Below are 16,957 nucleotides of genomic sequence, written 5' to 3'. Positions count from 1 at the left end.
CCTTCAAGGTCATTCTTCGAGGTCAAAGGTAAAAACATTATTTCAAAGCGGTGTTCTCAAGAAGCTGCACTTTTTGAGTGGTGGAAGTTTCAAGGTCAAGGTCATCCTTCAAGGTCAAAGGTAAATTTTTATTTTTTTTAATTCAAAGCGGTGCACTAGGGGGCATTGTGTTTCTGATGAACACATCTCTTGTTTCTTTCATACACTTGCATACTTTTCCATAAATAATAAATGATAAAAATAAAAAGGAAAACACAACTTGACTTTTAATGTTTAATCCCTTATGTTCAGCTTTATTTATTTTTCAACATACAGTACCATATCAATAGCATATTTTTGAGTCTCTTTTCAATCTAAACAACAATAAATATACATGCACATGCAAGCACTTCAAGATAAAAATATTCTAGCATTAAAATTTGATCTAACCATTTTATCTATATGAATGCTATTCATAATCATGAATTCTATTATTATGAATGGGTACATAATATTGCACTGATAAATGTAAACATTGATTGGAGTGAAGTTTATTCATTAAACAATAACTGTGATAATTTACTAATTACTATTATATTGTAATAATTACAATTAACTTATTAAGATAATAAATGTTTATAGTATTTTTGTTTAAAAAATATATTATTTATATTGTGAATAATTTGTATATGGGGCCTATTGTACCACAAGCTGTTTCAGAATATGCTTGGAATTATAAAACTTTAAACAAATTTCATGATACATGTACATTACATTAAGAATGGTTCTAAATGTAATCTTAGTCATGTATCAAAATTAAAGATAGCATAGTAAACCTGTTTAAAGGAAAGTGTAAGAAAATTTGACCTCTTTTCAAATGGGTTGACTGGAAAGTATTCTCTCTTGAAAAGCAAGGGCAGGAATTAAGAATTCAGCAACGTTAAGCATTTCATTTATCATAATTTATTATATCTGTAAGTGGCAATAAAGACCTAGAACTGCAGTTTATACATTTATAGTTTTAAGCATTATAACAAAGAAACAATCATCTACTATTCTACATGTACATGTAGGTTACGGTAGTCAATTTACTCATAACTTGATATAAAGGTCCAATAGTATGATCGCACAATGGTGGCAGTTCCAAATTAGCAGGTTACAGGTAACCATAAATAGTGATCAAGAAATTAACTACATGTTTATTAATTGTACACATGTAAACAGCATAATCCTAGACACTGGCCCTGATAGCCAGGGGTAAAAGATTCGAGTTCCGGATTGGCTGTACAGTTGTCCCATCCTGCAACATTTGGTGCCCAATGTGGGACCATGGCACAATCTATTCTCAACAAAACCTGTTCATGGTTTGAATGGATCCAGTTTACAATGATCCCGTGACTCGAATTCTCGAAAAAATTCCAGTTTGGCAGAAGAAAATATTAGTGCACGAACTTAGTGATTGTCACTAAACTAAGATGTTTTTTGGCATATCATTAGCTCAATCAGAAAAGCAAGGGGTCCCTGGTTAAAATCCCGGACTGGCTGCACAATTTTCTCATCCTGTGTCATCAAAACATAAAATACCATAGTATATTTACAATGCCCAGTATGTATTATGCTTGAGCATTAATTATGTGTATAATTTTTACCACAGGAGTTTGAAATTCTATACATGAAGCTAATCTTGTGGCAAAATAATAAAAATAGACCCCTATATAGAAAGTCTATATACTATATTAGTATATAGGGGTCTAGTTTTTATTATTTAGCCATTAGATTATTAGCTTCATGGATAGAATTTCAAACTCCTGTGATTTTTACTGAAAAAGCATTAAAAGCAAAATATTGAACAAGCACAGAAGTAACATTTCTAAAGTAATTAATAGTGCTTGGTAAGTATTAAAGGGGCCTTTTCACAGATTTTGGCATGTTTTGAAGTTTGTCAATTAAAGCTTTATATTGATAAATGTAAACATATTGGATCTAAAAAGCTCCAGTAAAAAATATAGAATAATATAAAAAGGGAAAAAAAGGTAGCCCGCAGCAGGGCTAGAACCAGTGACCCCGGAGTCCTGGAGTAAAAAATAAAATGGTGTAAACTTTTGCACATATTATTTTGTTCCTCTCTTATTCACAGTTTAAGTTCAAATGAAAATTTCTATGGAATGTGTTGTCTGTATTATTTTAAGGAGAAACAGCAATAACATGTTTTGGATATATAATAAACAGAGAGAGCTATATAAAAGTGAAGATAATAATAACCCTTGGAACAAATACATAGAGCCAATTGAGCACATTTTATCAACAGAGCCTGAGGTGTGATAAAATTACTTGCATTCCCTGCAGAACAAATCCTGCAGTATGAAAACATTATGTACAGTTGATAGAACATCATATTTCAGCTAAATAATAACTCATTTTTGAAAAATACATTAAGATGTATTTCTGATTTACAAAACTGATCAAATAATTAAGAAATAAATTCCATTTGCTTTTTCATTACATTTTGAAAGTCAAAACTTTGGTTTCTTCTGTAGAAATTCAATTAAATGAACTGATCCAAACTGACGTAACCTGGTCAAAAGGTACCGGTGAAATGGTTAAAATGTTGATATAAAAATAGTTATAGAGTTTAATATATGGAAAAAATGTTTTGTTTTAAGTTAATGTAGAATAATAAGCATGTTAATTTGCTAAGAAATATAATGAAAACTTTCTTGTGACTTTGACGGCCATATGGACATCCGGACCCAATCTAATTTTCTTCAGAAGCTGTGTTGAATACTTTTTTTTCTAAATAAACAATATATATAGGTGGGTTGAGAATGGGATTATTGATGCAAGTACCTGCGGTTCAGTCCTTATGTGCATTATAAAGAAACATGAAGTAGTACTTCTTGGACATTTTCGGGATGTTGATTTTTATCTAAAAAGAAATGTTTTATAAAAACATTACAGGATCTACATTTTAATAAATACGCACATTTATTAAACCTTCCCAAATCATTTAAACACACCGAAAATAATCGATGGTGACACCTCTGCAAAAACTCTAATTATTTTTAATTTCGTATCTCATAATATGGGCATGATATCAACAATGGTGTTCTGAAGATTAACTTTTCTAATTGAAATTGTTTCTGCTCCGTTTTTAATTCATGTGATTTTACAATATGCTACATTCGTCTCGTTGTTGTTAATGTCCGTCATTTCGGAAATGTAATATGAAAATCATTTGTTAAATACTCACCTATTGGCTAATAGCGTGTGGTATTGGCTGCAATAGCCAATGAAAATCGCTGACGCTTTACAAGTCGACTTGGCACAACGAAACAACCCGTATTATAAACACATTTTGAACAACACTTTTGGCAATCTCCGCAAATTCTAGTTTTGGATAAAATACCAGGTCGGCGGGTGAAATATAAATTTAAAAAAACGAAAGTGACTTTTATTTTTATTTCTATTTGTCGAAAAATAGGGTCGGGCGCTCCCGTAAAACAAATTAAAATGCTAGAAGCACATAGTAGTATATATACATATATATATATATATGAGGTAGAGCAATAACCAAGACCAGCCTAGCCAAATAATCAACACAAAGCAAAAGATAAAGCAAAATGATAAGCACCTAATAGTAATAAATAATAACTGAGACATTTGCGCTAATCTAAACCGTAAGCTTACAAATTAATGAAGACAATTAAAGACATAAAATAAGCATGGCAAAGTGGTTATTAAGCACATGGTAGTATACAAATATATGACAGAGCAATAACCAAGACCAGCCTAGCCAAATAAGCAGAACAAAACAAAACAAAAACATTGATCATTATCTTCATACAATGATACACTATTAATTATCAAAAATAAATATTATCTATCTATCCAAATTGCAAACTTACGATATGTTCCCATAATTAGCTATTTCATTTGATTACACATTTAACATAAACATACACAAAACTTTCAATGTGTTTGTAGATTAACACTTGCTTTTCATCACCATTTTGGCCTTTGTTTACATTTTAGCGGAGTGATGTCATCTGCGTAAATGGGCATGAAAGTTGTTCTCATAATTGTTATTAAATATCTCAATAAATTAACAATATATGCAGTTTTTAAAGGTAATTACCTAAAATATTATGCTTGGTGTCCTAGATATTTCCATGAAAGAGCGTAAAATTACATTGATGTGTTTCGCCAAGATTTCTGGAATTGAGCCCGCTATAGAGATGTTGTATGTTGAGGCACGAACAACAACTGTGCTAGGAGAATGTCTTTCTAGCTCAAATGTTTTGTGCCTCCCAAAAAGAGTTAATTTATTAAGTAAGTGCCTTATTCGTCTGCTTGCTTTAAGATTCTGATTTCATTTCCAGTCGGTTAATATTAATGCTTTTATTGATAATGATTTAATCACGTGAAATTAAATTGCTTGGATTATGAATATTTTTGATGAGTGTCTCCTTAATTTTTGTTCTTCATATATATAGTAAAACCATCAATAGAGATACAATTAAAATTAGGAATAATTGTGGTAAAAGTGGAAAATTCTAAAAATGAGCAATATCTCTGTATCCCATAATTTTTAGAAATGTCTGCAAAATTATGTTATTAGATATATGCTCATTTATAATGAACCAAGAAAGTTTCCAACAGTTTTTTTACAGATACCTGAAGTGTTTCATTTTGACATAAAAAAAATACATTTATAAATTTATATACGCACAGTAACAATAAAAACTATTTTCATATTATTCTTCAAGTCTTTGTTGGTTCATTATATAAACACATGGCCAATTGTTTAGTTTTAATCAATTGGGAAATAAATATGGACTGTTGTGATAAATATATCAATCTATACTTATATGGCCTGTGATATATGTGATTTAAAAGTATATGTTACTGTCACATGTGACTGTACATAGCACTCAAAGAACAACAATACAATGAAAAGATACAACTCATAAAAAATTAACACATGTTTTATTTATCAATACAGTACTTGCAATGAAGAGGGTTTTTTTCTCATTTTGTTGAATCATAATTCAAATAATTTGTTTATTTATTTTATGTCATTGAAACTCATCAACAGGTCAACTTTTTTTACGCCCTTCTCAATCTTAACAGTTTTCAGTTTTTCAGAACATAACTCGTAGGCACCAAATTCAATCGATGTCAAAACAAAGAATTAAAAAAAACGAAAGTTGGCAAGCCAGTATAAAACATTATTTTATCGTCTGAGGCATTAACATATTTGATGGTTATTTCTGATTTTTGCCTTCATTGGTCAAAGGCCAGCGGGGCTTATATCATGGTCCTGTGTCCGTCGTGCGTCCATCCGTGCGCTAACTTTTCCTTTAAGCATCTTATTCTCCTAAACAACTGGTCCAATTCTGATGAAATTTCTCAGGAATGTTCCTGAGGTAAACTTTTTTCAAATTTGTTCAAATTATGCCCCTGGGGTAAAATTTGACCCTGCCCCGGGGGTCACAAAATAAAAAAAAAATCTTATATAAGGCCTATTTTGTAAAAACTTTCAAAATCTTCTCGTCCATAACTATTGGGCATAGGGCTATCAAATTAAGTATGTAAAGACATCTAATAGTCCTCTACCAAATTTGTTCAAATTATGCCCCTGGGGACAAATTTGACCCTTCCCCAGGGGTCACGACATTGAACATTTGCTTATATAGGGTCTATTTTGTGAAAACTTTACAAATCTTCTCGTCCATAACCATTGGGCCTATAGGGCTACCAAATTCGGTATGTAGTAGCATCTTAAAGTACTCTACCAAGTTTGTTCAAATTATGCCCCTGGGTTCAAGTTTGACCCTGCTCCGAGGGTCACAAAATTGAACATATGCTTATATAAGGCCTATTGTGGGATTTTTTTTTTAATCTTCTTGTCCATAACCGTATGGCATAGGGCTACCAAATTTGGCATGTAGTGACATTTAATAGTTCTCTTGTTAGTTTGTTCAATATGCCCCTGGGTCAAATTTAAAACTGCCCGGGGGTCACAAAATTGAATATATGCTTATAAATGGCTTGTCCATAACCATTGGGCCTAGGGCTACCAAATTTGGTATGTAGTGACATCTTATAGTCCTCTACTAAGTGTGTTTATATTATGCCCCTGGAGTCAAATTTGACCCTGCCGTGGGGGTCACAAAATTGAACATACGCTTATATGGAGCCTATTTTGTGAAAACTTTAAAAATCTTCTTGTCCATAAACATCGGGCCTAGGGCTATCAAATTTGGTATGTAGTGACATCTTATAGTTGTCTACCAAGTTTGTTCAAATTTTATCCCTTGGGTCAAATTTGACCCTGCCTCGGGGTCACAAAGTTGAACACATGCTTACATGTATATAAGGTCTATTTTGTGAAAACTTAAAAAATCTTCTTGTCCATAACTATCCGGTCTAGGGCTGTCAAATTTGGTACGTAGTGACATCTAATAGTCCTCTTCCAAATCTGTTCAAATTTTATCCATGGGGTCAAATTTGATCTTGCCCCAGGGGTCACAAAATTGAACATATGCTTATATAATGCCTATTTTGTGAAAACTAAAAAAAAAATATTGTCCATAACAATTATGCCTAGGGCTACACAATTTGGTATGTAGTGACATTGTATAGTCCTTTATTTAGTTTGTTAAAATTATGCCCCAGGGGTCAAATTTGACCCTGCCCTTGGGGCCACAAAATCGATTATATGCTTATATAGTGCCTATTTTGTGAACACTTACAAAATCTTCCTGTGGCACTTCTACCCTTATTTGAATATATTAGTGTTCAAAGGTTCGTTTAAGTAGCGTTGTGTAATTTTTTGTTTTTACTAATATGTTCCAGGTTCGTTTAACTACTCATCAGTTTGCGAAAGAATGCAACAAGTCTTTTTATAGCATATATAGTATTTTATTCTTGTTTAAAATGTTTGTATATGTTGTATTGTAAATGTATATTATTCTTATTTGTATTGTAAATGTATGTAATTCTTATAAAGAAATTTAACAAGATCAAAACAAGAAAGAAACAAGATACTCCAACACAAATATAATCCGTCAAGAAAGTAAATGTCCCTCTCTCCTGCACTTACCGTAAAGCCGTAAAATTATGTTTACTGTGCAAGTTGCTATCAATAATGGCTCGATTTAAAATACCCCTCTTTTATACTAATGCTTATGTAAATGCTTATACAAACGGTCATGTTCCAGAAAACGTGATCTCAGCAAGTAAACAAAACTTTCCATCACCCTGTCTAATTGGAGTATTTTATTCTAACTCCAGTAAACAAGCAGTTCGTGACCGTTTTAACATCGGTCTGACTGCCAAATAACCAAGGCTTAAGAGCATCCCCACATGTATGATAGTTCGAATTGAGTTCAGTCAGCTTACTAGGACAAAAGTGTTACAAGGCATGATAGGGCTACCAAATTCGGTATGTAGTGACATCTAATAGTTCTCTACCAAGTTTGTTCAAATTATGCCCCTTGGGTCAATTTTTACCATGCCTGGGGGGTCACAATACTGACCATACACTAATGGGGCCTTTTTGCAAAAACTTTAAAAATCTTCTTGTCCATAACCATTGGGCCTAGGGCTACCAAATTTGGTATGTTACATATATAATAGACATCTAATAAACTTCTACCACATCTGTTCAAATAATGCCTCTGGGTCAACTTTAACCCTGTCCCGGGGATTCACAAAATTGAATAAATGCGTATGAAGCGCCTATTTTGTAAAATCTTTAAAAAAAATCTTCTTGTCAAAAAACATTTGGACTATTGCTACCAAATTTGGTATGCAGTTACATCATTCTTATAGTCCTCTTATACCAAGTTTGTTCAAATTATGCCCTTTGGGTCAAATTTGACCCGCGGGTCACAAAATTGAACATTATACGCTCATATCTTGTTTATTTTGTGAAAAGTTTTAAAATATTCTTGTCCTAAACTATAGGACCTAAGGCTACCACATTTTGTATGTAGTGAGATATAGTAGTCCTCTACAACGTTTGCTCAAATTATGCCCCTGAGGTTAAATTTGACCCAGACCAGGGTGTCACAAAAGTGTACATGTGCTTAACTAGGGCCTATATTTAAGTATTTGCACATGCCAAGAATATTTGTTTCAGCCTTTTCTTCAGCAGTGGAGTGATACAGGGCTATCATGGCCCTCTTGTTTGTTATTTGTGGAGATTTCATGCTCGTCAGGAGATGCCTGCCCACCGACACTTTCAGAGCTGCCATCACCGACACTGGTGTCATCAGCATGTGACCTGGCATAAATGGAATACATAACTCTTATATGTATACACTGCAACTCCGTTACATCGCGATCCGTTATATCGCGCTGTCGATTATATCGCGAGTCGGCTATGGCTCCCAAAAATCCGACAAGAATGATCACAAAAACACATTTTTTTAAAAATTCGTTGACAAGCTATAATCTGACAATATGCAAACTGCGATAACAACCGGTTCTGGCTAGTAATTGATCACCCGTTTTACGCGGCTTATACTTGACACGCAGTGAAGCGTGAAAACAGACCTTAAGTGACAGTGTTGCTTTAACACGGATTGAGTTGTTTGCAGCACTTGAGTTATTAGTGTCTCATTCTCGATAATAATGTCAGTTTGTTGTTTTTGCTATTATATTTTAGCTGAGACATTTAGCAGTTTGAAGCCACATCAATAATAAACACTAAATTGTTGTTGTGTTAATTATCAGCTTATTATAACTATTGTTTGACTATGCGTATCTACAGTCATTTCATTTTGTTTATATTATACAGTTGGTATCGCTCATCATTACCCGATAATTCCGTATATTTCAGTTTTAAAGCAAACTCCGGTAAATATTTACGATAAAAGTGCTCAGTACACACACACATTTGCAATTATTCTTAATATCAAATACATTTTGGCATTTGTTACTTTTTAAAGATGTGATGAAATAACGTCCAATCGGGGCGTTTTTTTCCCACTGAACACGCGTAGATTGCCTGACGTGATGTTCATTTTTTTATACAACACAAAATACATTCTCACTTTCCATGCGACGTTCTACATGTCTGCATAATTTTCGCGCGCTTTTTATGGAGACAAAGGATATTTTAGCACTGTTTATTTGACGCTAGAATTTGTTAATGTTGCATTGGCATTAAAATTCGGAAACGTGTTTCGGATTACAAATTTAGTAAAGCTCATTGAGAATCAAACGAAACATTAACATTGTGCGTAATTAATGCAACGATAATTTGTTTAAGCGCATTACGTGCCATATCGCTAATTAAAACGTGAAAATAATAACTAGGAAAGTAGCGTAAATCTAGGTTTCTACACGACACAAATGTAGGTGTATATCTTTAATACACTACACAAATGTAGGTGTATATTACGCTGAGCGTACCTGAAAATAAAAATTAATAATGGCATTTCAATTTCCATGGTAATCAAAACTTTAATTACGATATTATTTTATACAAATACATTTTTTGTTGTTGTTTTACAAAAGTACATGTAAAATTGGTTTGCAATTATTACGATACAAAGATAAAGCAGCGCCGTACATAAAATGAAAACACTGATGAAATTTGACACATTAACTGCACATCAACTGCTTAAAAACTAAGTCAGACATGTCTTGATTTATATCGCGCTCCGGATATATCGCGATCGCGATCTTTGGACCCCGTCAATCGCGATATAATGGATCTGTAGTGTATATTTATTTATTTATTTATATATTGTATTGTTTTATAATCTTGTTGTGGCATTGTAGATATGGTGCCTGCCTAGCCATTGGGAGGCCACAGGTTTGATCTCTTCTTGGGGAGGGTTCTCATGATATTTACAAAAACACTATGTACTGGTTCTTCCCAGGAAACAGACTTGAGAGTATCTCAATAAGCCTAAGGCTTTGTATGCAGTCTAGCTAAAATAAATAAGTTTATTATTATAGATACATTAATCTTAATGTTTATTTGAATGGTTTTCAATAAAGTTAATATTAATTTCCTAGTCCTACCACATAAAGTATGTTATGTTTTGTTCTCACAAAAACCATTCATGTCCATATTAAAAAAGTGTTTGTTAATCTTAAGAATCTTTGAACTAGAGGCATGTTACTGTTGAGTTAAAATTATATCTACATAAATATATACATTAATGCCAAACCTTATAAAGAATAAATAGCCATTTTTGGAGACGATATATATTGATATTATTACCCATGAAATCATTCAATCTGATCCCTGGAATTACTCTAACTCGTTGGACTTGAAGAGTCATTATGACTGATAAGCACTTTCAAACACCTATAAAAAAGTAATAGCAAGATATGAATGCATGTTTCTTTTATATAAATACAACAACAAACAAATATACTGATTAAATGCAAATAACAATACAATTTATATTCAAAGGAGGTACTTCATACTCAAATTCAAATAACCAAGTGCCTAAGTGATAAACTAGAAATAGGTTTGATGTTTTGAAATGTTATTGAATAATAGTGCTACATATTTGTATGAATATGCATGATTTGAGTGTCATATAACATACATTTTTTAACTGTTGTTGTTTTTTGCACTATTTTCTAATGAAAAGTTTTAGTAAAAATACGTGGTCTATAATTAATTAATTTTGATTGCATATATTATTATGCCCCCCCTTTGAAGAAGAGGGGGGTTTATTGTTTTGCACATGTTGGTCGGTCTGTCCGTGAGATGGTTTCTGGATGATAACTCAAGAACGCTTAGGCCTAGGATCATGAAACTTTATAGGTACATTGATCATGACTGGCAGATGACCCCTATTGATTTTCATGTCACTAGGTCAAAGGTCAAGGTCACAGTGACTTGAAATAGTAAAATGGTTTCCGGATGATAACTCAAGAATGCTTAGGCCTAGGATCATGAAACTTCATGGAAACATTGGTCTTGACTGGCAGATGACCCCTTTTGATTTTCAGGTCACTAGGTCAACGTTCAAGGTCACAGTGACTCGAAACAGTAAAATAGTAAGGATGATAACTCAAGAATGCTTATGCCTAGGATCATGAAACTTCACAGGTACAGTGATAATGACTGGCAGATAATATCTATTGATTTTCAGCTCACTAGGTCAAAGGTCAAGGTCATAGTGACTTGAAATAGTTAAATGGTTTCCGGACGATAACTCAAGAACACGTACGCCTAGGATCATTACACTTCATAGGTACATTGATAATGACTTGCAGATGACCCCTATTAATTTTCAGGTCACTAGGTCAAAGGTCAAGGTCACAGTGACTCAGTAAAATGGTTTCCTGATGATAACTCAAGAATAATTAACCTAGGATCATGAAACTTCATAGGTATATTGATCATGACTGGCAGATGACCCCTATTAATTTTCAGGTCACTAGGTCAAAGGTCAAGGTCACAGTGACAAAAAACGTATTCACACAATGGCTGCCACTACAAATGACAGCCCATATGGGGCGCATGCATTTTTTTCCAAACAGCCCTTGTTTATATAATATTCACATATTGTGAACAAGAAATATCTTTAAAAAAGATATACGGCGTTGATAGTTCAATGAATGAGATCAAGGATAGCGAATGTCTTTTTTCTGTGCAGTTCTTAGCAGCATCACACGCAGTACGGGATGTTACGCGGAGTTTTTGCGGCTTATTTTACATTATTACATATTGCTGGTCATAAACCTATAGATACAAAACAGAAAACCAAAAGAAGAATGGAAGTGAAATTAAAACATACCAGTCAACCGGCCACACGAGAAGTATCCGTATTTATAGGCGCGTTCTTCGAACAAACCTGTTTTAGTGGTTTGTCGGGCATTGCTATTTGATTCGATTATGAACAGTATCGATAATCATCGCGCTCATGCTTAATACATTGATCAATATGGTGGAATAATTATTGTTAAATTAATCAAAAATAATATTTATCATTGTATTGTTGAAAACACATTAAGAATCTACATATTTCGGGTCTAAAGAAAATTCCAGGTCACCTAGTTCACGGATAGCGTATTTATTATATAACTATTATTTTACTGGCTGCGAACTCCGGTGATGACCTGTATATAAACTCTGACATTCATACACTGGCCGCGAATTGACCCGATACCTCGCGGGTTGAAATGCAATGTATGAAAGTGAGGCCTCGCTTCCACTGCTCTTTATACTTTTACATGTTAACATGTTGACAAGAATATGGAAGTAAGTACTAAATATGAGAACATAGCCTTTAAATATAAACGCGTTGCGCTGGTAATTCTCTGAAAATAAAAGGTGCACGCACAAACTGTATTGATGTCGAGAATTGAGTGTAAAACTGTTCTATCTATTAAGCCTTTTCATTAGAAATAAAATTGTTTCATGCAGTAAAACAAAGACGCGGATATGTTTCCAATGTTCTGGTGGAATACTCAAATCAGCCAATGGAATAAATGAAGTGTATTCATTCGTACCTAGCCGCGGGAAATTTTATTTGAATTTTATTGGACACTTACAAAGGTCAGGAGAGTGAAAAGCTGGCTTAATACAGCTTACGCCGAAAAACATGAGATGCATAAATAATTTAAAACGGGTTGAAAGGCTAAAACGGCAATTCATCACCTTTATTAGAGATTTACATGTCTACTTTCTAGATTGAAATGATCTTTTGCCCGTGGTATTTTGTTGGTACCTTGTTCCTGTTCATAGCGTTTGGACCATTTCTATCCACCAATGATTAGAGCATACCCTGGTGTATCTGCAACATCAATATATGTAAAAGGGTTTAAATAAATACTGAAAAAATTAAATAAAATTTATTAACAGCCAGCACACCTTAAATTTGCCATAGCGATAAATGAAAAATGCTAGTTTGTGTGTAACATGGCCACAAATTTAATATGTTACAGTAGGGCAGGGTGTTGGTGTTGTATCTACTGTAAGTAAACCAAGCAATATAGATTGAAAAAATAGTTCAATGTTGTATTAATAAGAACACGTTTTTCATTATAAATGGCATTTAATTTTATTATAATACAATTTTGGGCATTCATGGAATAGATGAAATGATTGTTGGTATTTACATTGGTCTATTCTGGTAACATAAATATGCAATGACAGTCTGCTCAAATTAATCATTCAAGTTTGAGATTAGCAAAGCATGGTGTAAAATGTCAACACATTAGGCCATATTAAATTATTATTTTTTTACCGATTAATACTTAATAAAATGTTAATAATAATAATGCTTGCCATCTACATGGTGTAATACTCCTACAAATACGATATTTATGTACATCAACATATAAGATATCGATACACTAATGATATCTACCCGTTTGGCGTCGCATCTTGCCTGCTTATAGCTCTAAACCATGCGGTTTTCGTGGCATGATTTCTAGGCATTTTGTGCAGCCTTACATGCTTGCCATATATGCCAAATTGTCCCACTTTACCTTGCCAGTTTGGAAAAAATCATATAATTTATAGTTATATACTTTGAAAGGTTATTATAAAATACAATTCATATATAATAAGCATAAGACACTTCTTTCTAAAAAAGAAAAAGACATCAATGGAAATTGGGATTTTTTTTTGTTCAATATTGGTTTGGAATCGGGTACCTTTTAGGGCAATTTTTACATAGCAAAAACCCCCTGATATAATATAAAGTAATTGTTCAATAATGTATATGTGCCATTTTATTGCTACAGTAGACAAAATAATACATGTTTTCAGAATTATTGATTTATAAATATGAGTAATGAAGTATTTTGACTGTCACTACATGGCATGTCTATAAATAGAAACTGTGTTCCTGGGAAAGAGACACTTTCTGACCTTGTCTTAATTTTGTGGTTGTTTAATGATTGTACATGAACACTATGTTTACCTGTTGATTGAACTGTGCAATTGTTTCAGTATGTGTAATTGTTTTCATCTGTGTAATTGTTTTACTTCAATTCATATCTTACTCAACAGTCGCATTTCAACATGTCAAACATTAACTAAATAGCTCTGCTACTGAAGTTTATTGTCATGTTTTACTATTGAATCATTGAAATGTATGCATATATTTTAGATGTGTAAAGGCCTCTTTATAGCAACATATGCGTAATACAATATCACTGCAGTATGTTTAATAATATTATTTAACATTTACAGTAATTCAATATCTTGATGTTACTCTGTTTTGCAGTATACAAGTGTGCTGTTAGTCCCACAGGAGACAGGCTGTACATCATCGGCAGGTACCAGAACAAGCTTCTCACCCTGGCCAGGGATGGCACACTCCTGGCTACATACTCAGACCCAGCACCAGAGTACCTACGTGGTCTACATGTGACCCCTGCAGGCCAGGTGCTGGTCTGTGGACGCCTGTCCAACACTGTACTACAGGTGGGCTGGGAGGGAGAGAGTAAGCTGGCTAATCTTGCTACTCGGGAGGATGGAGTGTGGGACCCACAGTCAGTCTGCTACAGCAGCACCACATCATCCATCATTGTGGGACTGTGGAGGAACGACAACATCCTGGTGTTCAGAGTGGAATAGTGTGTACATGTATGTATTAGTTGTTGTAATTAGTGATTAGTATTTCAATGACAATGTGTTATTTATCATACGAACATAGTAGTGTGTGATGTTACAATACAACATTTAGTGTGTAGTTAAAGATACAAATAATTTATGTACACATATTGTTATATGCTTATACACTGTAAGGGTTTTTGGTTGAACATCACATCTAAAACATATTATGTTATGTATTCATAATATTTGTGTCATTATTGTCCTAAAATTTAGTTAATGTAAACTATGCATGAAAAAACAAAGCATTTCGACTAAAAATTTCATATCTGTACATAGATGCACATGTACATAGCAACTGAGGCTATTTTTAGACTTTTATTTCTATAAACACCATGCCATGTAAGAAATATATATTGATGAATAGTTTTTTTTTTAAATATGAAATAGTTTAAGTAATCTTTGGAGGAATATATTTTGATGTTTTGTGTAATGTTTACAGAATATTAACACAGGATGTGAGATTTATTAATTTTAATTGTTTTATGCTGTTTAACATGTGTTATTGATTGTTATTACATTTATATAAATGTGTATGAATCCTAAGCATACATACAAACAATACATCAAGCTTATTTCTGCTGCTCCAGTCGCTTCTGAGTCAGGACAAGGTTGCTGAGGATGTGATGGACAAGAATGACCTGAATACACAGAAGGTAAAATAGACCCTTTGTCAGACCTTTTCCTTGCCATTTTGGGGGAAAATGCAAATGTGTGGAATTTGGATTTTTTTGCGCACGAAAAATCCATTGATTTGGAAAAAATATTTTATATAACTCTTTCTTATACTTCAAATTATAATAATAAAATGATATAATGATAGTACTATATTGTTTACATCTAATTTAAATATAATTGAGATATAATAATCATGAGGAACTTATCTTAAAAAAGAACACGCTTGGGTATGGTTCTATTTAACAGACCCATAAATATGCCAGAAAAAGGCCTGCTTGTGTATTTCCTATGTATTAAAAATGCAAAAAAGATGAGGTGGAAAAGAACAGTATGAATTTACATAACATACAATATCCTCTATAATTGTTTTTTTTATATTTTAAAATCATTTATATTCGTGGATTTCATTGAGTTAAATTGTCCGGGACTTTTGCCGATTTTCCGGGACATGTATAGAATGTAGCGATATTTATAGACATATGCATTTTTGGTATGTTTTTTTTGTGTTTCGCATCGTTAATTGCAAAAGTTCGAAAGCCTATCCGAAATACACTTGATCTATTAACGTCAAATTAAACATTACTACTTCAGTTACTAAATACAAGCTACGTGTTTTCAGTGTAAGCGTTCTAAACATAGATGGTGACGTCACTGAGGTATTGTTATTAAGACCGGTGTGTAACGCGTAGTTGTTGATACGCCTTTATTCATTTATAACATTTATATAATAAAAAATACAACAATACAGTACGGTTAGATCCTCAACTCAAATCAATTCACAATACATACAACCAATCACAATAAAACAAATACAACTTCTTTGTCGGTTAAACGTACGAACATAAACTGCTTTTAATTTTTTACTCAGCAAGGTTGGACTTCAGATGTGTGAACAACTATCCTTTGCCCTTACGCAGCGGGAAATAATGACGTAGTAGATTAAAGTCAATTAACAACCACATTAAACAATGCCGCCTTTTCGGTTTGACCGCGGACGTGAGACAATCGATATGATAATAGGACCCCTGTTAATTGATCGATTTTGACACATAGCGTTGTCTGCCTATTCGGGTAGGCATTGTCATGGAGACGCTGCAGAAATACACTGATTCGGGTCGCAGTTAAGCCTAAGATAAGGTACATGTATTTATGGATTTTGTAAATTCCGGGACATTTGACAGATTTTCGGGACAGCGGGACAAATTCTTCATTTCCGGGACTGTCCCGGACAATCCGGGACGTAAGGCATGTATGCTCAGTTTGGAAAAATAAATGAGGAATTTGTGTCAGTTAAATTCCCATGTGTTTGTGTTAAATTTGTGGATCGGTCAACCCTTAAAATCAACAAAGCATAATGTCCCACAAATATTACTGATTTGACAGTGTACCTGTGTATTAAGAATACTAAAAATGAAGTGGATAAGAATTGCATGATATCATAGAAGGTAAAATGGCGTCTATTCTTGTGTATATCACTGTTAATAGCACTAATTTACTTCTTAGTACTTGTTTTACTTGAGTATCAATAACTCAAACCCATCTTCAGCCTAAAGCTTTCCAAACCTCTGACAGTAACACAAAACCTGAAGAATTTCCGTCATCCCCATGCAGGCCTTTGGATGTTTCGCGCAAAAAATCTCAATCCTGAAATAGCATTTTTTCCCAAAATGTTCTGGGAAAGGCCTGCCATGTTGC

General features: G+C 33.4%; 2 protein-coding genes across 2 annotated transcripts in view; both read left to right on the top strand.

Annotated features, from left to right (window-relative positions):
* The window catches only part of LOC127843152 (uncharacterized), a 303,491-nt gene that overhangs the window by 249,554 nt on the left and 36,980 nt on the right, over positions 1–16,957 (top strand). The window lies entirely within an intron of this gene.
* LOC127842460 (uncharacterized) overlaps positions 1–16,957 on the top strand; it is a 63,071-nt gene that overhangs the window by 24,524 nt on the left and 21,590 nt on the right. Inside the window, exons 3-4 of the mRNA XM_052372307.1 lie at positions 14,307–14,395; positions 15,175–15,240. Of these exons, the coding sequence (XP_052228267.1) occupies positions 14,307–14,395; positions 15,175–15,240 (155 nt within the window). The remainder of the gene's footprint in view (positions 1–14,306; positions 14,396–15,174; positions 15,241–16,957) is intronic.

This window comes from Dreissena polymorpha, chromosome 1, assembly GCF_020536995.1.
Source record: "Dreissena polymorpha isolate Duluth1 chromosome 1, UMN_Dpol_1.0, whole genome shotgun sequence".
Taxonomy (NCBI): Eukaryota; Metazoa; Mollusca; class Bivalvia; order Myida; family Dreissenidae; genus Dreissena; species Dreissena polymorpha.
The sequence above is the reverse complement of the archived record's forward strand: the minus strand, read 5'-3'. Positions and strand labels throughout refer to the sequence as shown.